Source organism: Panthera leo, chromosome C1, assembly GCF_018350215.1.
Source record: "Panthera leo isolate Ple1 chromosome C1, P.leo_Ple1_pat1.1, whole genome shotgun sequence".
Classification (NCBI taxonomy): Eukaryota; Metazoa; Chordata; class Mammalia; order Carnivora; family Felidae; genus Panthera; species Panthera leo.
Genome location: NC_056686.1, coordinates 105,722,835 through 105,743,599, shown reverse-complemented (window position 1 = coordinate 105,743,599; position 20,765 = coordinate 105,722,835). Strand labels below are relative to the sequence as shown.

Genomic DNA, 20,765 nt, shown 5'->3' with positions numbered 1-20,765 from the left:
AATTGGGTTTCTTCGGCCCTCCAGGGGAGCTGCCAGCTGTGGTTCTTCCCCCTAAAGGAATCAGGAATCTCGTTTTACCAGAGGTGCTTTGCATCAACTGTTTACTCGAGAAATAACCGTTAAGCAACTAGGTATGAGCCACACACTGTGCTAGACACCAAACAGTAAAATGCTGAATTAAACGGTGTCCTGGTCTTCAAGGAGCTTCCAAGCAATAGCTCTCCAAGTGGTCACCACTGCCGCCTCCCTGCCCACGCACTTAAACACACAAACCACCAAGAGGGAGAGAAGGGGGCGTTGGCAAATGCCAGCAAGACATAGGTTTTCTTGGATCCTTTTCTGGAAATTGCACAGTTCTCTCTTTGCGCTCATTTCACCCTGGCTCTCCCCTTCCCCACCCCCCTTTCCATCTTTCCTCTCTGGGTGCCCTTCTGCCCTTTCCTTCAGTCTCTGAGACCTGCTTCCCACCCCATCTACACCTCCCTCCTTCCCCCACCCCCAACCTGCCCAACTGTTCCCAAGCCATTTTCGGTTCCCTGGATTCTTTCCTTGGATCCCCACACTCGGTATCCCCAGATGCCGGCTTCCCTCTCCTCCTCCCCACTGCGCCCCTCTCCTGGGTCTTCGCCTCCAGCACCGGGGACAGCTCCAGCCCCCGGAACAATGGACCCCACCTTAGGGCTCCTCTATAAATTCTCCATCTTAGTGTCTTGCCCAACTCGTGATTGGGGAGTAAGATGGGGGAAGGGTTATTATCAACAGGACCAGCTGCTCTTCTGGGGGCGGGAAGGGAGTCAGAGAGGAAGGAGATAGAAAGAGGGCGTGGCTCTTGTCTGGATTGTGCGTCCCTCTCCAGGGTAGAGAATTTGTATTCCACCCCTGAGACTGACATCACTGATGTCAGGGGAAAGGAGGTGGGAGTGGGGAGGGGGGTGTGGAGGGGGGAGGTTTTTGTTGAGGAGAGCGCGGCCGGAGAGCAGAGCTCCGGGACCCAGGTGACCGGGAAAGCAGGCAGCCCCAGCAGCGGGAGCAGCCGGCAGCAGCCCAGGCCCGGGGACCAGGGTGGGGGTGGGAGGGGGGCTGAGGGGAGGAGCTGAAGGGGGGCGGCAGGGCAAAAGGGACCCCCGGAGCCCTGCCGCCATCAGAGATCCAGCATCTGGCATCAGGGATCTTCGGACCCAGCAGAAGGATCAGCCACAGGGGAGGTGTCCTCCCGGGAAAGCCAACGAGAGCTCCACCTGCCCCACATCAGGAGTGCCCCCACCCCTGAAGCTGCTGGCAACCTACCAGGCCCCTCCCCCCTAAGCCTCCTTCTCCATCACCCTCTGCAGGCCCTTTCCCCCTCCAGCTCTTAGCCCCCAGTCCCCAGCGCCCCTGATACCACCCTGATCCTCCAGGTTCTGAGCACACTGACCCTCATCCTGGGATATCTGCCAGATCTCTTGGAGGGAGGTCATTTGTCTGGGCTATGCCCCCTGGTGGCATGACAGTGTCTGCCTAGACCCCTGACCCCTAGCCCTCAACTCCCTGGGCCTCCTTTGTGTGAAGACCTGCCCCTCTGCTCAGCACTGTGGTTGGGGGCCAAAGGGAAAGCCAGCTCCGGCTGGGCCCCGGCCCCCACCACTTGCCTCCTTGCTGGGCAGCTCCCCTTGGCCTTTGGGCCTCTCCCTGATCCCTTCGGCCCCTTCTCCTGGGCCGCCCCAATGAAGGAGCCGGATGCCATCAAGCTGTTTGTGGGGCAGATCCCGAGGCATCTGGAGGAAAAGGACCTGAAGCCCATCTTCGAACAGTTTGGTCGGATCTTCGAGCTGACTGTCATCAAGGACAAGTACACCGGGCTGCACAAGGGTGAGGGGTCAGGCCAGGCTGGAGAGGTGTCAGGGGTGGGAGGGGAGGCTGGGAGGAGGGGAAGCCAGCCTGGAGGGCCTGAGTGGCTGGAAAAGACGAATGTGGAAGGAAAGAGTTCAGGGGCTAAGGAGTCGATGGAAGGGCTGGAAAAGAACAGCCAGGGTGAGCAGGGACTCAGATGCAGGCCCGAGGAGGACCTCTTTGGGGGAAGAGTTGTGGAGGGGGATGCAGAGATGTGGATCCTAGAGATGGGGGGTGGGTGGAGGGGTGGGGGGGGTGGTGGTGGTGGTGGTGGTGTGGATGAACTCAAAGAAGGATGAAGGACCAAGAGATCTGGTTTGGGAAATAAGGAACCCAGCAAGTGCGCGCGTGAGTGCGCGCGCGCACGCGTGTGTGTGTGTGTGTGTGTGTGTGTGTGTGTGTGTGTCTGCGTGTATGCGTGCACACGTGGCTGCGAATGTTAGTGACCTCAGACATTATTGGGGTGGGGGTCAACGTAGTAAGAGTGGACAGGGACTGGGCAGGGCAGCTCCAGGACCCAAGAAAGGGACCTGAGAAGCAGGGTATGATGGACAGAGACTGGTACAGATCTGGGAAGTATGGGGGCAGGAAGTTAAGAGCGCTGGGCCAAGAGGCACTCCTCTGGCCTGTCCAGGGCTGTGCACTCTCACTAAGCAGGGTCAGGCCCCGGTCAGGACTTAGAGAGCTCCAGGCACTCGGGGTGGGGGTAGGGGTGGGGGCCACTCTCTCCCCCTCCACCGGCCTAGAGACTTGTAGGGAACTGCTCTCCCCTTTTCTTCTCCTCTATCTCACTATCCACCCTCCACCTGCCTCCCTCAGAGTTGGAGAGAGATGAGGAATTGGGAAAATGGAGAGGAGAGGGGTGATAGGGACCAAGATGGAGGGAGGTGGAGGCGAAGGAGAAGGGGAAAATAGGCCAGCTGTAAGGAAGAGAGGAACACATTGCGCACTTGTCTGGCCAGCACATTCTCCTTCTACCCCAACACCAAGCCCCCTCTCCGGATATCACCACCATATAAACCTCCCAGGCTCTGGGGTTCTGCCCCGAGACTCCCTGGGGTGAAATGTCTGGGCCCTCAGACAGGTCCCCACTCCCGCAGGCAGAAGGTGGAAAGAAGAGACAAGCCTCCCAGTCCTTAGTCTCACGGTGCGGGGAGACTTTTAGGGAGAGGAGACCAGGGACTCACCCCCACCCGGTCTCTTTGCCCCTGCCCCTCCTCAGGATGTGCCTTCCTGACATACTGTGCCCGCGATTCAGCCCTGAAGGCCCAGAGCGCCCTGCACGAACAGAAGACGCTTCCAGGGGTGAGTCCCGTATTTGCAGGGCCAGGGGGCTGAGAAGGGCCCTAGAAGGGACAGGGGGCTCACCACCTTCCTGAGACATGGAGCTCATTTTCTACCTCCTCTCAACACCAGGAAGCACCCCTCTCCTTCTAACACCCCTCTTTATTGCTGAAGATGCATGCATTTTTCTACCTGGAGAGAAGACAGACAGCAATTAGCAGAGCAAATGCGACCTTTGTAAGGAGGAGATGCAGCCCTGTCCCCACTTCCCAACCTGCTCTTGGGGCAACACTTAGAGAGAGTTCAGCTGGTTGGGAAGCGTGGGGATAGACTTTGACCACCAAGTGTGCAGCAAAATGAGCAGGAGGCACCCAGGCACTCTTGTGGCTCTGCAGGGGCAGCTGGTGTCTGCTGGACTTCCATCTTTGTCTGTGCTGGCTTCTGAACTCTAACAGACTCCCCCATGTCTCCTAGGAAGAGCCTCGGGCATTAGAGTGGAGTAGGGCCCCGGTGGGCCCCGGACTGGGGGTCAAGCAGGGACAGGGGCAGACCTCATTGCGGACGATGCCCAAAGTGTGCCCAGGGTAGCAGGGGTGCCTGCCCACAGCCATTGACTCTCTCCTGCAAGGTCAGAGCTCTTTTTCTCTTCTTCTGAGACAGGCTTGCAGATTGCCCCAGGCCTGGGCTGGCAGGGATGGAGAATCTTGGGCTGTCCCCAGTCATGCACCTGGGGGGGAAGGATATACCATTCCATGCTGCTATCTGTCCGCTTCCGCTGTCTTCCGCCCTGTGAGCTCAGGATGTAGTACTGAGAGCTAACCCCACCCCTACCCTCCGCAAACATTTGCTGAGCACAACCTGGGTGCTGGAGACACACGTGTCGCAGCCTCTGCCCCTTCCCCCATGTGGGAAATGGAGAAAAAGGCTGATTCCCCATCTCTTCCTGGAGGGAAATAGACAGATGGGCAAAGAGGGTGGGGGCATCCAGGAAAGTTAGAACTGCTTCAACCACTCCCAACTTCAAACCTTCAGTAGGTCTGTGCGCCCCCCTCCCCGTGGCCCTCAACCCTTGAATGCACAGGAGAGCAAATCTTGCAGGCAAGCCGGCTTTCAGCCCACCGCCTCATCCTAGCTGGTGACCAGGCAGCCAGGACAGCCATTGCCCATGGAATCAAGGACCTGGGCGAGTGTGTGAGAAGGCTTGGGATCCAGGGATCCCACGGGTGTGGGTGTGCGTGCACGTGTGTGCGCCCTGCCAGGCTGGGTGTGTGGGTGTAGGTACACACGTCCCCGGGCAGCCTGGTTTCCATCACGTCACATCTCAACTTTCCTTTCCTTCCTTTTCTCTGTGGACACCCTGACAGATCAGTAGTTTTCATCTCTGTCACCGTGTCTCCGGCTCTTTCTGTTGTCTTGCTCTTGGAGCCCCCCACCACGGGAACCAGAAGGGGTCAGGGAGAAGGCAGAGAGAAGAAGGGAGCCTAGAGTGCGGACTTGGTGACAGGGATGGCCTGGGGGTGGACATAAGCCCCCAGGGCCTTCTGTGCCAGCCGGGGCACCTGTCATGGGTCTGCCCCCTCCAGCTGCCTGTGTGCTCAGGCAGGGCTCCAGCTGCCCAGGGTGTAGAAAGGCGCCACCTCCCCTTCCAGAAAAAATAGGCCCAGGGTGGGAGGTAAGGGAGAAGAGCGACTGGTTAATGATTGTCTAGCCCTGCCCCTGTGTGAGCTCTCAGGTGACACTGAGGCCTCCACTTTGGCCCTTGCCTCAGGGGACAGAATCCAGGTTGTCCTGACAGAGCCTTATCTAATAGGAAATGGGGGATTCTGTCCTCTATAGGGCCCCACATTCTGGGGGCGCGGGGGAGCAGATCAGGGCAGTCTAGGGGAGCAGATGTCTGTGACCAGGCTCTGCCTACCCCTTTGTACCCCCCCCAGGTCTTTTCTCTGCCACCTGCCGTCCTGGCAGTGTTGTTTGTGCATGTGTGTGCACACAAGTGTGTATAGTGTGCCAGCTCTGTGGGAAGTTCTTTCTGCTGTCTAACCTCTACACCCTCCTAATATGGGCTCTTTCTGTTCTTTTTTTTAAGAGATTTTATTTTTAAGTAATCTCTACACCCAGCGCAGGGCTTGAACTCACAACCCCAAGATCAAGAGTTGTGTGCCCCACTGACTGAGCCAGCCAGGCACCCCAGTACAGGCTCTCTTTTACTGGGAGCATTTAGCTCTTTCTCCTTTCTCCTCATCTTTGTCACCCCAGAATCTGGAAGGTGCCACCATATTAGGGTGATGCTTAAGCTGCAGAGAGGAAGAATGGAGGCTGGGCCTGTGGCTGTCAAGCCCCATTTCCTTTTCTCTCCCCTGAGTATTCCCAGGAGGGGCTCTGCCAGAAGCCCCTGGATTCCTCCTGCCAGCAGGGTGTGGCCTCCTGGGGAGGGACTCTTCCTGCCTAGCCTGCCCTACCGCCTTTGCTTGGGCCCAAATCCCACTCTGGAGACATGGGCCCTCACTGTCGGCTCATTGTGGGGCCAGTGGACTCTGCCCCCATGGAGAGGACCCGTGTGCAGTCCTGGACACTTGGAGGAAGGAAGTCTGGAGCCAGGGATGGTAGAGCAGCAGGCCTGTGCCCTCGGGAGAATCAGATTTGCTGGAAATAATGAGCTCTTCCTGGAAGTGGGGTCTTTGCTACTGGGGATGAGGATGAGGGTCTTATGAGTGACCAAGCTGGTGGGGGGCCTGAGTGATACTTGAAGTATAAATAGCTTCTTCTTCTTTGGGAGGCCCTTGGGAGGGTTTATCACCTGGCTGGCGGTGGCTAGGGAAGAGAGGCGCCCGGCTCCCGGTTGCCAGGTAAACAGGGCCCAGCTGGACTCAAGGGAGGGGGCAGGTGTGCCCGAGCTGAGCTAACAAAGAGCGAGCTTCCCACAGGAAGTGCCAGGCCAAGAAGGAGAGGCTGGGCATGGGGCAGCTGCCTGTGAGGGAGTGAGGGGACCCTTCCATTCAGTGTGGTCTGTGCTGTGGCCTGTGCGCTTGCGTGTGTCTTTGTGTGAATCCATATCAGCTGATATTTATTGAGGTGCTATTTTTGTGCCTGGGAGCCTGTGCAGCAAGGGAATGGCATCCTTTCTCTCTGGGTCTCAGCCCCCCTCCCCCCAACTGGAACAGCAAATCCTCAGGGGCTTTTGGGAAGGGGTTAGTGTCAAGGAAAGAATCCTGATGCTGTGAAAGCACCCTGGTTAGGATTCTACCTCTTCTGTAGGGGGGTGGCTGGTGCTGAGGAGCACAGCGAGGGGGAGGGTACATGACTGAGAGCCCTGAGCATCTGACACCCCCACACACACACCTCTCTGTCACACGCGCGCACACACACACACACACACACACTCCTGAAGAGATTGAGTCTCTCGATGGGATAATCCCAGATTGCTGGAGGATAAAGCTGGGGGCAGATTGGCTGGAGGATTTGGGGGACCGTGACCCACCTCCCCCAACCAGCTGCTCTCAGATCCATAAATGGGGGTAGGGCAGGGCAGGAGTGTCAGCTGAGGTGGGACTTAGATTGGATCCAGGGCTGGGGATACCTCACCAGCAGAGTCCAGTCAGGCTGTCTGGGATGACCTGATGCTGGGGAAGAGGGTCCAGGGTGAGAAGGGGCAGGAGGCAACGATCAATCCTGCCCTTCTTTGTGTGAGGCACACAAGATCTCCAAAAGGCTAGAACATTAGAGCGGAGGGGAACCTGACTCACCACCACCGGATCTGCCCCCACTGTTTTACAGATGAGGAAATTGAGGCCTTGAGGAGAAAAGTGACTTATCCAAGGTCACCCAGCTAGTGAGTGGTGGGGCCAGTCCTGAGCCCCAGGCCAATGCCTTTCCTGCAGATACCTGTAGCCCCCCGAGAATGTAGATAAATGGTTTCTTTTGTTAATATTTATTTTTGGTCGCTGGAGCTAGGACTGCCCCACCATCGGATGAGCGGGGTGGGGTGACAGGTGTGGCCCCGATGGTCCTAGTCCGCAATAGCAAAGTATTTTCAGACATGAAAACACTGAGTCCTTCCCCTCCCTCCAGTTCTGAAGGTGCTTCCCACCCTAGTTAAGGAAGTCAACCTGCAGGAGTCATTGCTAAGTCCTCTCACCAGACAAGAACATGGAGAGTGGAACTGGGGGGTGTCTGCTTTTCCACGGGAGACTGAACAAAGGGAGTGAGAAGGCAGAGCTCTGGAGGACTTCAGAGTACAGGGAGGGTCTTATACAAGCACGGGACAGCAGTTCCTCCTTCAGAGCCCTCTCAGCCGGGAGACACCAAGGATTTGATCTAGAGGAAGAAGGCAGGGGAAGGGACAGTGTGGCCCCAGCAGAGCCTGCTGGGCACACAGATCAGGAAGCTTGTCCTGGCCCCTCCCCCACCTCCCAGCCCCCACTGAATCTTCCACCCCCAGCACACCCTGTTCCCACCCCCCCCCCCCACACACACACACGCTCCTTCTCCGGGTGTGTGGAGCAGCAGAAGTGATGACGTCACCACGGTCGCCAGGGCGACGGGAGGGATAAATCAGGCTGAGTGGGCGGTTGCCATGGCGCGCATTCTCCCGTTGCCACGGAGACTGGGCATCTGCTCCCTTTGTGCTGCCCGAGTGCCTTCCCCCTGGGGTCAAGGGGTGTAGGGGGGCAGAAAGAGAGGCAGACACACCTCTAGGGGTCAGAAGGAAGTCGGGGCATCTGTGGGGTGTCCCTCGGTCTTGTCTTCTTCGGGGCTGCTTGATGGAGTGGCCTCTGTGGCTCCTACTTTGTAAAATCGAGGCAGCTCTTGCTGAATAGCCCTTTGGTTGGGCTCTGACTCCGAACCCAGGTCCTATGGGCAGTTCCATTCTCCCCCCAAAGAGAGCATCACTTATCCCTGGCCGTGTCACCTGAGGCCTCGCCGGAGCCTGGAGCCAGCCCCAGGAGCAGCCTCCTCTACATCCTCGCCTTCCACTGCCTCTAATCCGCTCAGGTCCTAATCCTAAACAAGATTAGGCCCATCCCTTTCTTCCCATCAGCAATTTAGGGCCTGGGGTTTACTCCCTCTAGCCTCTCTGCAGGTCCTGGCCTGGGGAGGGCTCTTGGGGGTGTGGGGGGAGCTCCGAGCGGGTCCCCAGCAGTTGCCTTCTCTTCTCCCCTTTTAGATGAACAGGCCGATCCAGGTCAAGCCAGCCGACAGCGAGAGCCGAGGAGGTAGGTTCTGGACCTTTAGACTTTGGATTCAGTCGTTCCCCGCCAACCTGCAGGCCCCGGGGCTTGGAGAAGCTGAGGGACAGCCTCTCTGGAGGAAGAAAATTTGAGAATTCCAAAGGGTTCCCAGTCACGGTGGGGACTGGAGGCAGTGTGGCCAGAGGGGATGTGATCCAGCCCACTGTCGAGATGCCAAAACCGAAGCCTGGGGAAAAGTACAAGTCCTTCAGAACCCGGCTGAGCGCTCAGTGGAACTGGGCCCCATTGCCCCAGACATCACCAGTGTCACACGCTAGAAGCATTAGTTCCATGGTGAGGGGAGCCTCTGCAGCTCCAGGGAGCTGCTGAAGTTCATGAAAGGGCAGGATGTCTACCTGTCCCAAGCGGAAGTAGCCAGGAGGCCCTGAACATGCCCCTCCTCCTGTGCCCTACCCCCCCAGAAGACCGGAAGCTCTTTGTGGGGATGCTAGGGAAGCAGCAGACAGATGAGGACGTCAGAAAGATGTTCGAGCCTTTTGGGACCATAGACGAGTGCACTGTGCTCCGGGGGCCAGATGGCACCAGCAAAGGTACCCAGTCGCTACCCCTTCCCCAACTGGGCCCTCTGGCCTTCCTGCCTCTCCCCCATCGACTCCCCCGGGGCAACGGGGATGGTGGGGACCCGTGAGGGTGGGCACTCACCCTTTTCCTCATTGCTCTTGAATCCTGTAGGCTGCGCCTTTGTGAAGTTCCAGACCCACGCTGAGGCCCAAGCAGCCATCAACACCCTTCACAGCAGCCGGACCCTGCCAGTGAGCACCCCCACTTACATTCACATTTCAGATGGCATCTTCCCACTGTGACCCCTAGCCCTGTCCCTTACCTCCTAGCCTTGCCGTCCTCTCTGGCCTCCTCCACCGCTCCGCCTCTCCATCTCCTGTCTCTTCTCCCACCTTCCCGTACCCTCATCCCCACCGGCTGGGCATCTGAACACTTGCTTAGAGGCCCCACGTGCCCTCTGCACATTAGCAGAGGGTCAACCCAAGGCACCTGTGGAGGGCTCTCCAGCAGAGCACACATCTCAAATGGAACTAGCTGACTCCAAAGCTTCCTCGGCAGAGACAGGGCGAGGCTTTAGCAGGAACTTGGTCCAGACGATGCAACACTGGAGAGAGCACTGCATTCCAGATTCTGAGATTCTACAACAGTTCTTGCAAATGTTCTTGGGTTGGGTTTTTATTTAGTGCAGGGTGGTATTAAAATGTGAGGCTTCATCCTCTGAGCACACCACGAGGACTGGGGTGAGGGAGTAGGAGTCACGGTGGGGGGCTGTGGCAGCTACAGGCACGACCAGCCTGAGATTAAACATTTGTTGTGGTTGATCCACCCTGGGGATAACTTCTGGCCCAGATGCCTCACGGAGAGGTCAGGGATGCCCTTTGGATTCTAGTCAGCCTTTCCCTTTTCAAGCACATGCCTTCAAGTTCCTCAACTTTTTCTAGTGTCTGGCACACCCTGGCACAGGGGGAGAGTGGGATTAAAATCTCCGCCTTTGCCGGAGGCACAGTGATGGCTGCTCTCCCAAAGAGGCCAAGCCTTCATGGGTGGAACTGAGGCTGGGTCCTGAGGGCTCTGAAAAGAAAGACCCCAACCCTGTCCCTCTGACCACACGTGCGGCCCATGCCCAGGGTGCCTCGTCCAGCCTGGTGGTGAAGTTTGCTGACACGGAGAAGGAGCGAGGTCTCCGCCGAATGCAGCAGGTGGCCACCCAGCTGGGCATGTTCAGCCCCATCGCCCTGCAGTTTGGAGCCTACAGCGCCTACACCCAGGCCGTGAGCACTGACCCCTGGTGCTGGGCACAGCCTGTCCCCAGCTCTTCCTGGCCTCCGGGACCCACCCCCATCCTCCCCGTGTCAAGGCCCAGGGTTGGGAGGGGAGCCAGGCCAGGCACAGGGGACCCAGCCCCGCTGTCCTCTCTTCCCCACCCCCCAGCTGATGCAGCAGCAGGCAGCCCTGGTAGCGGCTCACAGTGCCTACCTCAGCCCCATGGCCACCATGGCTGCCGTGCAGATGCAGCACATGGCTGCCATCAATGCCAATGGCCTCATCGCCACCCCCATCACCCCATCCTCAGGTAAGGCCCAGGCAAGGCAGGCTGGGCTGGTGTGAATGGGACGAGTCAGATGAACTACCACATGGTGTGGGGGACTGTGGGGGGTGGGACACAGGGTACTGCTCAGGGGGGGGAGGCCATGCTTCCTCCCTTCTGCCCTCAGACTTGCTGACTGGTTCTCTGCATTTGTGTGTGTGTGTGTGTGTGTGTGTGTGTGTCTGCATCTCTGCTCTGCTCTGGCGCTCCCTCCTCCCCCAGGAACCAGCACCCCTCCTGCCATGGCCGCCACGCCTGTCTCTGCGATCCCTGCCGCCCTGGGTGTCAACGGCTACAGCCCGGTGCCCACCCAGCCCACCGGGCAGCCTGCCCCCGATGCTCTGTATCCCAACGGGGTTCACCCCTACCCAGGTGGGGGTCTCCGCCTGCCCACCCCTCTCCCCAGCAACCATCCAAGCCGCCACTCCCCCTGCCGGCAGACAGCTGTGACACACCTTCCGGCCTCAGGCCTCTGGGTTAGAGGGTGCTTTGTCCTGCTCTGTCCTCCCTGGGCCGGGATGCTCCCTCCTGTTGCCAGCCAGAGAAGCTGAGGCTTCGGCCAGGGTTGCACAGCCAGTCACAGACTCCAGGCTCTGTGTGTTGGCGCGCTCTCCTGTCACGCCCGGCCCGTGGCCATCCCCCACTGCTGTGCCCCCCCTCCACCGCCCCCCCCACCTGCTGCCGTCCTGCCCCTCCCGCCGTCTCCCTCCCCCCGCCCCCCCCCCCCCCCCCCGTGCTCTGCACCCCGCCCCACCCTCACAGTGGGTGCCACCCTCCCCAGCCCAGAGCCCCGCGGCCCCCGTGGACCCCCTGCAGCAGGCCTACGCGGGGATGCAGCACTACACAGGTGAGGAGCCCCGGGCCCCTGACAGGAGGGACCAAGCGGGATGGGGGCTGGGCTTTGAGGCGACCTGCCAGCCACCCCTTCAGGCTTCCCGACCACGGGTCCCACCTTTAGGGGCAGGGCACCCAGAGTCACAGGCAGCCCCTTTCCTGCCTCCTCTCTGCCCTGTCGACCTCACTGGCCTGGGCTATCGGGGAGGGAGATGGGGTGGCCAGAGCGCACTGGAGGCCAGGGGGATCCCGGGACCCCCATTAGCTCTGTCTGTTTTCCTACCCCAGCAGCCTACCCAGCAGCCTACAGCCTGGTTGCGCCCGCGTTCCCACAGCCTCCCGCCCTGGTCGCCCAGCAGCCCCCCCCTCCTCCCCAGCAGCAGCAGCAACAGCAGCAGCAGCAGCAGCAGCAAAGGGAAGGTGCGGCCTGGGGGGGTCCCCCCGGCTGCCAGCCTTCAGGGATGGAAAGTGCCCTTGTCCTGGGCTGGGGACTCCCTGTTGCCTGCTCCAAGCCTGGCTCTGTCCCCTCGTGTGGGAAGAAAGCGAGTGGGGATGAGGTGTCTGGCACCGCACGTATGCAGGGGGCTGGGACTGGAGGGTCCTTCGGGGCCTGCTTTCCCTGGGGCCAGTCACCAAGCTCTTCCTCTGTCTCTGCTGCTGCCACCTAGGCCCTGACGGCTGCAACATCTTCATCTACCACCTGCCCCAGGAGTTCACGGACTCAGAGATCCTCCAGATGTTTGTCCCCTTTGGCCATGTCATCTCAGCCAAAGTCTTTGTTGACCGGGCCACCAACCAGAGCAAGTGTTTTGGTAAGAATAGGATGATCCCAAACCTGAAATACGGCACGTGTTGGCCACACTCCAGACGAGGACAAGGTCTGAGACGTTGGAAGACATTTAGGGTCGCGGTGGGCCCAAACTTTGAAACCCAGATTGTCCCAGAGTTGGAAAGAACCATTCCTTACGCCCGTGACATCCCATACCAGCTGCTGTCCGGGCTCAGCCCGTCCTCCAAATGCCACAGCTTCGCCCTTTCTCCTTGAGCACTGGTCACGTTCATGCTCCATGAGGTCTGGAAGAGGCTCAGCAAGTGGAGTTTTTTGCCTTCGAGTCTTTGAAAGGTTGCTTCAGGGGAGAAAGGGCTTTGTCCTCCTTGCTTGAGGGGTCACATAGGGCCAAAAAGGGTGTTTGCAAAAGGCAGGTTCAGAGTTATCCAGGCTAAGGCAGGGGCTGCCCTTCAAAGAGTGCCAGAAAGACTGTCCTAGTGCATGTGACTGGCTGGACTGCATTCATTCACTCAACCCATCGATCAGCAGCTACCTATCGAATGCCTACCATGTGCCAGGCAGCTCTCCAGGCATCCGGGATCCCTGGAGGAAGTAGGGTGGTGCCCGGGAACCAAAGAGCAGGTTCTGGCCCTAAGCACAGGCGAGTGAGGTGAGCTTGGGCCGGGCCTTATGCCCCTCTCACCTCAGGCTTTGTGAGTTTCGACAATCCGGCCAGCGCTCAGGCTGCCATCCAGGCCATGAACGGTTTCCAGATTGGCATGAAGCGCCTCAAAGTCCAGCTAAAGCGGCCTAAGGATGCCAACAGGCCCTACTGAGGGCCCCCAGGTGGGTCCTGCTCCCATCCTGTGACCTCTCCAGCTCCCGCACACTGAAGCCAGGGCCCTCACTCGGACTGCCCCACCCCCTATTCCCTCAGCCTCAGGGATGCCCACTCCCACCCCGCCCCTGATGCTGGGCACTTGAAGCAGGGATCTGGTATCACTCCCTCCACTGCTGTGTTTCAACCACCTGAGTTATTCTCTCTCTCTATCTCTCTCTCTCTCTCTCTCACACACACACACACACATACACACACACTGTGACCCCAGAGGGAGCCAAGTCTGTCTATATCTGTGTCTACTCCCCAGATCTTCCTCAGTATCTGGTCTCGTTTGTCTGGTCAGTGTCCATGTGTTCGTGCGTCTCTCTCTCGTTTTCCTTTGGATCAGAATAGAATTAGGGGAGTAGAGTTGGGGGGGGGGGGCAAGGGGGCTGGCTGAGGATACTGGAGGGTCCTAGAATCATGGCTCCTGGAATATGCATTCTCCTGAGAGGTGGGGACATCAGACCTTCGGTGCCCTGGACTCCAGGTAGTATAGACTCTGGATTCTTACGTAATACAGATCCATGGGACAGTGGAGAGTTCACAGAACAGACTGGGGGGAGTCCAAGCTTCAGGCCTCCCAGGAGCAGCTTCAGTTCAGGTGGAGGAGGCCAAATAGAATGCCGGACTGCCTGAATTTTACTGAATGGGTCCCCTTCCCCGCACTGCCCATCACCACCCCACAGCCTCATGGCCTCAGAGCTGTGAACTTTGGTGACTTTTGTGTTTTATTTCCTTTGGGCCAAACCCCTGAAAAAACACAACCCAAGAACAATACCCACATTTTCTGTTTCTCCCCCTTTCCCCCCAATCCTGGCTGCTTAACTCCCCCCACCCTGGGGGCCCCCCAGCCCAGGGCCCGTGTCCATTGTCGGCCGAAGCCCCCATCCCCGGACCCCTGCTCCGGGCCCCTGTAAGTTGCATGGAACGAGCGTGTTGTCTTTGGAGCCGATTGTTTGTTATTTGGGGAGGGGGCCGTGGAGGGAAAGCGCCCTTCAGCCCAGGGTCAGGGCCGGGGGCAGCTCGCGGGATGTGCTTGGTCAACAGTGGTTGGTGACTGTGGTCTGTGTGTTCTGTGCATTTCTCTCTCGCTTTCTTTGTCCCTTTCTGGAAAGGAATGAGAGCGCTCTCCAGGGGCTGGGGGGGTCTTAGCCCTCAAGTCTGCAGCCCCAAGCCCAGCCCCAGGCCCTCACCTGGCCGCCTTGCTCTTTCTCCAGGTGTCTGTCTGCTGCCCCTTCTCCTCCTTTCTCTTAGCTGTCTCTGCCTGCCTGCCTGTTGTCTCACTCCTTTGCTTTGTCCCCTCCAGTCCCTGTCGCCGTGTCTTCCAGCCTTTCTCTCATGGGCTGTGTGAATATCTCCTTCTGAATGTCCTTTGGTTTCTTGTATCCTGGGCCCTCTCCCTCCTGTCTCCTCAGTCCCTTCCCCTTGTCCAACAGCTGGGGGGCTCCGTTTGGACTGAAGCCTTCCCGATGACCTGCCCCAGGTGGCCCCATCCTGTACTGCGTCGGCCAGCCCAGCTACCTCTTCCCCTGCAGGGCCTGCAGTGCACTGGCTCTGTCTTCCCCGCAGCTTCACCCACGTCTCCTTCCTTCGCAGGTCTGGAGACACCAGAGGAAGGGGCGCCACACCCCGCTCCCCACGACTGGCCCCAGCCCTCTCTGCACACCTGCCCAGGGCCTCCATGGGGCTCTGGGGCAAAAGCTGCTTCATAGCCCTGGGGGAGCAGGACACCGGCCCATCCCAGCACCCCGCCCCTCCTGAAGGGCCTGTTTCCTCCCAGGTGCCCTTTTGGCCTTTGTGAGGGACCAAGGGACAGGCTCGAAGGGTCCGGGGGATCTGCCTTCTGCTGGGGCTCCTGTGGTGACCTTCTGGGCCCAGCTTTCGCACTTGCGTCCCCCACCAGCGGGCCTGCGGCCCCGGGAGGGCAGCGGGGGCCTCCCACAAGCTCCCCACCTCACCTTTGCCCCAGCCTCTTCCCCACCTTAGGGGTTTCTCAGAAGCTGGTTCTCACACTCCCTGCCACCCTCAGCTAGAGGTAGAATATCCCTAGACCCTGGACCCTGGGCCCCCGGCCCTAAAACTCACTGCCTCCCCCATGGGCCCCTCTAAGGAGGGTGTGGGGGAGCCCTGAGGGCTGCCTCTCCACCAGTCAGCCACAGAGACCCTCCTCCTTTCACGAGGAAAAGACTTCCCGCGAACCCCTAAGAATGTTTACAGTCTCTGCTGGTCCCTCCGTGTAAATACCACTACCACCGTGCGTTATCCAGCCCGGCCCGGCCCGGATGCTGCCACCTCTCTTTCTGGGAGTTTAGACAATGTTTCCCTTGGATTTTTTCTCTCTCTTGATTTCTCCCTTTGCTTTGGGGGTAATTGGGTGTTTGGGAGGAGGGGTGTGGGGAGGGTGACAGGGGTTTATTACCTGATCATTTTCTTTAGAAAGAGGTTTTAGGGGAAAGAAACGGGTGGGGGGAGGGAGTGGTAAGGGGAGACTGGGGAGTCCGTTTCAGACACTTCTCTATGCTTAACTTATTTATTTATTGCATTTTACTTTTAAAGAGTTGGTCTTTTCTGTCTAAATAAAGAAAACAGTTTAAAAGCATCAAGTGAGAGTCTTGGAAGATTGAGGGTAGGGGATTTTGTGCACTGGGGAGGGGAGGAAGGGAGGCGTAGGAGAGAAGCTTGTCAGGAGGGTCCAAGACCTTTGAGCGGGCCCAGGCCTTGGCTGGCTTCACGATCCCATTCTTCCACCTTTCTTTAGGGCTTAATTCTAGAATGCTCTGTGGCAAGAAAGCAGGTCAGCAGGCCTCTTGTGTCCAGCCCTGTCCCTCTGAAGGCTGCGGACTTGAGTCTCACGTTCCCAATCCCCATTTCTCCCTTGTTCATGGGGGTGAGCTGTTACTGCACCCACCAGTGGGCATACAGGGAGCTAAGCCTTTGCTCTGTGAATTCTGTGGAAGGCCCTTCACGTGCATTTCCTCATCTAACCTCCCAACAGCCCTGTGAGGCAGGATGTAATTTTACAGACAGGTTAAAAAGGGCTTTGGAGGGCAATTAACTGACTTCCCCAGAGTCACAAAGCTACTAAGGGTGGCTGCAGGAAGGAGGCCCAGTCTGTCAGACTCCGAAGCCCACTTACTCTCACGAGTAGCAGGCTCAACCACAACCACCTGTTCTTTGACCCAAGGCAAATATCCCAACAAACATCAAGCAGGCTGCTGCAGGGACTCCCATCAAGCGGAAGTGGATTGCATAAGCCCTAAGGTCCCTCCACTTTGGTTCTTAGATCCTTCTCTGTGAACTACCTTAGGGCTGGGTTCAGGGAGCTCACACAGGTGCTATAGTCTGACTTCACAGCACCTGCACCCTGCTCCCCCGCCCTCGTTATGCCCCTGGCTTTAAACTTGTTTACTTACCTTCCAGCCCAGCCAGCCTTAGGCCAGAGCTGTTCCATCAGGATGTGTAAATCCCCACCAAGTCCCTCCACCTCTCCCCCACACATCTGCTTTCTCTTAAGCTGCCCCAAACTGAGAGCAACATGTGAAGTATTATAGAAACATACCTGTGGACATTGTTTCAGGAAGAAAAGTTTCTTAGATTGGCAGAGATGAGGGATGGGGCCTTAGAAGGAAGAGAATCCAGCCAGGAGCATCCAAAATCTCAAATATAGGTGTGTGTGTGTGCATATGTGTGGTCACAGGCAGGCAGAAGTGTACGTAGGGTATCAACACTAGAACTTTTCCCTAGGCCTCACAACAGTTTCTGGGTCAGGACAGAAAGACGGAAGGTGAATTGTAGACCAAAGGGCATGTCTCAGAGTGACATGCTGACTGCTGGGCTCTCCTGGGATGTGGGCTGTGGGAGCTGGGAGGCAATGGGACTGGGAAGCTTCCCACTCCCGGCATGTCCCCTGATGTCGGGCAGCCCCTCACCAAACACTGAAGACCACTGTCCCTACTCACCGCTGTGCCCCTCCCTGCAAGTCTGCAGCCAGATTTTCTCAGAGAAGCAGTAAATATAAGTTGAATGAAGGAGACACAAGAGAGGTCTTTGGGGAGGAAACAAAACATTTTTAGGGCAGGGATTCTCCAGGTTCTTCTTCTTATTTTAATTCCAGTATAGTTAACATACAGTGTTATATTAGTTCCCAGTGTACAATATAGTGATGCAGCAATTCCATACATCACCCAGTGCTCATCATCTCCAGGTATTTTTTTTTTTTAATGTTTATTTTTGAGAGAGAGAGAGAGAGAGGGCACACAAGCAGGGGAGGGGCAGAGAGAGAGAGGGAGACACAGAATCCGAAGCAGGCTCCAGGCTCTGAGCTGTGGGCGTACAGCCAGATGCGGGGCTCGAACCCACGAACGATGAGTCCATGACCTGAGCTGAGGTCAGATGGACACTTAATGGACTGAGCCACCCAGGCACCCCTTCTCCAGGTATTTTGATGGCAAAACATAGGACGCTCAGAGACAGAAAGGAAGCTCTGAACTATTTCTTGTATAAACAGATTCCTCGGGCATCACATTGGCTTCAGATAGAGTAGGAAGGGTGCACAGGAGGGGTAGTTCTGTTAGCTCCTGGAATTCACTACCACCTCTTCTGAGCAGAAGAGGCTGGCAGTAATAAAATGGGACCATAGAAGAGATAAGAAATGAGGACAATGGGATCCCCTAATTCAGACCAAGCAGGATGAAACTCCACTTCTTTGAAAATAATCAAGTTACTGTTCAAACATTAACGGCAACATAAAGAGGAGGGAGAAGGGAATGAACCTCTTGAGGCAGAAGAGTGGAGCTGACAGGTTAATAGCAGGGATCGGGAGAAGCCTTCCATTTATAGAAACGAAAACAGACATTTAGAAAAATATCCTGAGCTAGGGGGGCTCCAGGGATGGGAGTGTGGCAGGGACAAGCCAGATAATTCCTCCAATGCATCCGTGTGCCCTGGCCATATTTTTAGAGCTTAGAAATGTACAAATGGCAGGCGAGGGGTCTCCCTTCCCCCCACCGCAGACCCTCCACAGCCTGTCCGATCTGCAGGGTGCCCTTTGTCTTTTCATTCTCCAGCTAAAATTTCAAAGCCTTCACAGCCTTGGCTTCTAGTATTTATGACTGCAGGCATTCCCACTCACGACCAAGACTTATGCTCTTCTCCAAGTCTGACAACCTGAGCCAAATGTCTGGTCCTTTGAAGATTCTCGTTCTCTGGGCCTTATCTTGGTCTACTTCCCTGAGTAATCAGGCAGCTTCCTCTTGCCCCCCACAAATGGAGTCTCCCTCCAATATATTGCATTCATCCACTCAATGATAAGGACTCCCAGGTGTGTGTTTCTAAGTGAACTTTCGTCCTGAACTCAGTCTAGGTACGGCCTTCCTCACAGGCACCACTGTTTACCCTCTCACGCCTCCTAGCCAATCCAACTGCAAAGTCCCACTCGTCCCCTCTCTCAAATCTATTGTTGACCTAGGCACACGTGCCTCTCCTCTCCATTGCCACCAAGTCCAGGCCACCCTCGTCCCACCAGCGCCCCCTGGTATCTTCATCTGTCTCTGCATTTCCCCTTCTATAACCACCGACCTACAAATTCATTCACAGACGGATGTTGAGTACATATTCCACTTTGTTCACCACTGTTTCCCCATCACCCTCAACAGTGCCCAGAACACTGGAAGGTGCTGAACAAATAAGAAGTAACTGCTACAGGGCGCCTGGGTGGCTCAGTCAGTCAAGGGTCTGGTTCTTGACTTTGGCTCAGGTCATGGTCTTATGGTTTATAAGTTCGAGCCCCAGCCGACAGCCTGACAGCACAAAGCCTGCTTGGGATTCTCTCTCTCCCTATCTCTTTGCCCCCTCCCCAACTCGCACACACATATGCTCTTACTCAAATAAACTAAGAAGAAAAAAAAGTAACTGCTGGACATCTATATACCTAGATTTCTTATCCACGCCTAAATCATAATAGGTCCAAAGCTAAAACATTTTCTCCCTGTTTCAACTCTGAAGTATTTCTATTTTCTAGCCACCTAGACATGAAACCTTGGGAATCTTTTACTCCTGATACATGCATTCAATGTTATTCAATCACAAAAGATTTTACTTCCATAATTTTTTTCTCACACCCATGTTCTTCCTTTCAATCAGCACTGACCAACTAATCAGAACAGGGTCTTAATGGATTCTTCTGCATTATTATGAAACAGCAATGTTTCTAAAATGCAGCTGATGAAAAAAACACAAACTACTTTGGCTTTTTTTTTTTTTTTAATGTAGAACGCTTCATCCTGGCGTCCATGGCTCTCCAAAGCCTCCCCTTCCATCTTATTCCTACACATTCCTGATTTCTTTTTTTTTTTTTTTTAATGTTTATTTATTTTCGGGACAGAGCATGAACGGGGGAGGGTCAGAGAGAGGGAGACACAGAATCCGAAACAGGCTCCAGGCTCTGAGCTGTCAGCACAGAGCCTGACGCGGGGCTCGAACTCACAGACCGCGAGATCATGACCTGAGCCAAAGTCGGACGCTCAACCCACTGAGCCACCCAGGCACCCCACATTCCTGATTTCTAATCAAATGGGACTATTCACTGTTCATCTGGACAGGTTTGATCCTCCCCCTCCCATGGTTTTTCATTCCCACTTATAAACACCAGGCACATATGGGCTCAGTAAAGTTTGAACACCTTGTTGAAATCCTGCTCATCCTGGATGATTCACCTCAAACGCCACTTTCTTCATGATTTCCTTAACTGCTCCCCTGCAGAGGTCCCCCCCTTTTCCCAGTCCTTATGGCACTCCCACCTTCCACTGCCGCACACGGTGTCATCGGTTCGTCTCTCATTCCTCTGCTGGACCGAAAGCTGACACAGTGGCTCTTATGTCTCCTTTGTCCTGCTGCCGTATTGGACACGATGTCCTGCATGTGGCAGGGAGCCAATAAATGTTTGTGGACTTAAGCTTCTGTAATTCAACTCTGCAATTCTATTTCTCTACAGATTCTTTCCTTGTTAAAGAAAACAAATTCTGCATCATCAGGTTCCACAGATTCCAATTATTCAATGCTGATGGCCAAGTGAAGGAGACCCAGAACAAATGTCTCTCCCCAGACTGTCAAAAGAAATGTCAACCTAGTCCTTGCTTTCATGGTCTTCAATCAAGGAGCAAAACCCCCTTCAATCAGGGGTAAAATAAAATAAAATAAAAAGGTTTACAAATATATCCAGCCTAATACCAACGCTGAGATTTTGAGAACAGATTTGGCCTAGGAGCCCATGTACGGAGAGGAGGGGGCCAAACAGGCCACAGCACCTGAGATTCCTTGGTAACAACAGAGGACATCCAGGGCTACCCTGTCGGGGCTGTGGGCAGAGGAGGGGCACAACCACCCAGCGTGCCTGTCACTGTGCTGGCACTCATTAGGTCCCAGACCCCAGTTTCCTACCGAACTTGAACAATGAAACAGTGCATCACGTGGCTGGGGCTGGGGACAGTGCCGGGCTCTACTGGCAGAGGCCAACGAGCCCTGTAAGCCTTGCCCGTGGCCCAGGGCTGGCCGGCACAACTAATACGGACACACCTGAGGGAGGAGAAGGCATTTTCATAGGAGTCACTGGAAATGGAACTTTAGGCAAAGGGCCTTCCGGCTTCTCCTCTTCCTGCCTGACTCTATCTCCCGCCCTCATGGGAGGACCAGCCAGGTGTTCCTTCCCATCTTCAGACGGATCTTTCTAACCCCAATCTCAAAGGCCCCTCCTTCACTCCTTCCCACACAACCCAAAGGATTGGTAGTCTA

The 20,765-nt window shown here is 56.4% G+C and overlaps 1 protein-coding gene and 1 long non-coding RNA gene across 7 annotated transcripts; one reads left to right on the top strand and one right to left on the bottom strand.

Annotated features, from left to right (window-relative positions):
• Nucleotides 1–1,703: 1,703 nt before the first annotated feature.
• CELF3 (CUGBP Elav-like family member 3) lies at nucleotides 1,704–20,233 on the top strand. Of its 6 annotated transcripts, none has more exons than XM_042953992.1 (13): nucleotides 1,704–1,848; nucleotides 3,092–3,174; nucleotides 8,318–8,366; nucleotides 8,804–8,932; nucleotides 9,075–9,154; nucleotides 10,031–10,174; nucleotides 10,335–10,476; nucleotides 10,714–10,863; nucleotides 11,273–11,338; nucleotides 11,614–11,745; nucleotides 11,994–12,137; nucleotides 12,803–12,940; nucleotides 19,969–20,233. In XM_042953992.1, exons 1-12 carry the CDS (start codon nucleotides 1,704–1,706, stop codon nucleotides 12,928–12,930), a joined length of 1,392 nt encoding a protein of 463 aa, XP_042809926.1. In that variant the 3' UTR covers nucleotides 12,931–12,940; nucleotides 19,969–20,233. The 6 variants fall into 6 exon arrangements, with proteins under 6 accessions (XP_042809926.1, XP_042809927.1, XP_042809928.1 ...); XM_042953993.1 differs by lacking the exon at nucleotides 19,969–20,233 and adding an exon at nucleotides 14,574–15,422 and having other exon boundaries at nucleotides 8,807–8,932; XM_042953994.1 differs by lacking the exon at nucleotides 19,969–20,233 and adding an exon at nucleotides 14,574–15,422 and having other exon boundaries at nucleotides 11,617–11,745.
• LOC122228722 lies at nucleotides 8,420–9,481 on the bottom strand. The gene is made up of 3 exons (XR_006206721.1): nucleotides 9,393–9,481; nucleotides 9,045–9,148; nucleotides 8,420–8,568 (listed from the first exon to the last, which is right to left on the bottom strand). It is a non-coding gene; the product is annotated as an uncharacterized LOC122228722 (long non-coding RNA).
• Nucleotides 20,234–20,765: the final 532 nt, after the last annotated feature.

Excerpts from the sequence above, each read along its gene's own strand:
- CELF3 (XM_042953992.1), top strand. The coding sequence starts at position 1,704 with ATGAAGGAGCCGGATGCCATCAAGCTGTTTGTGGGGCAGATCCCGAGG. Across the intron at positions 1,849-3,091 it reads GTACACCGGGCTGCACAAGG|GATGTGCCTTCCTGACATAC; the intron begins GTGAGGGGTCAG and ends GCCCCTCCTCAG. Across the intron at positions 10,175-10,334 it reads ACAGCGCCTACACCCAGGCC|CTGATGCAGCAGCAGGCAGC; the intron begins GTGAGCACTGAC and ends CCCACCCCCCAG.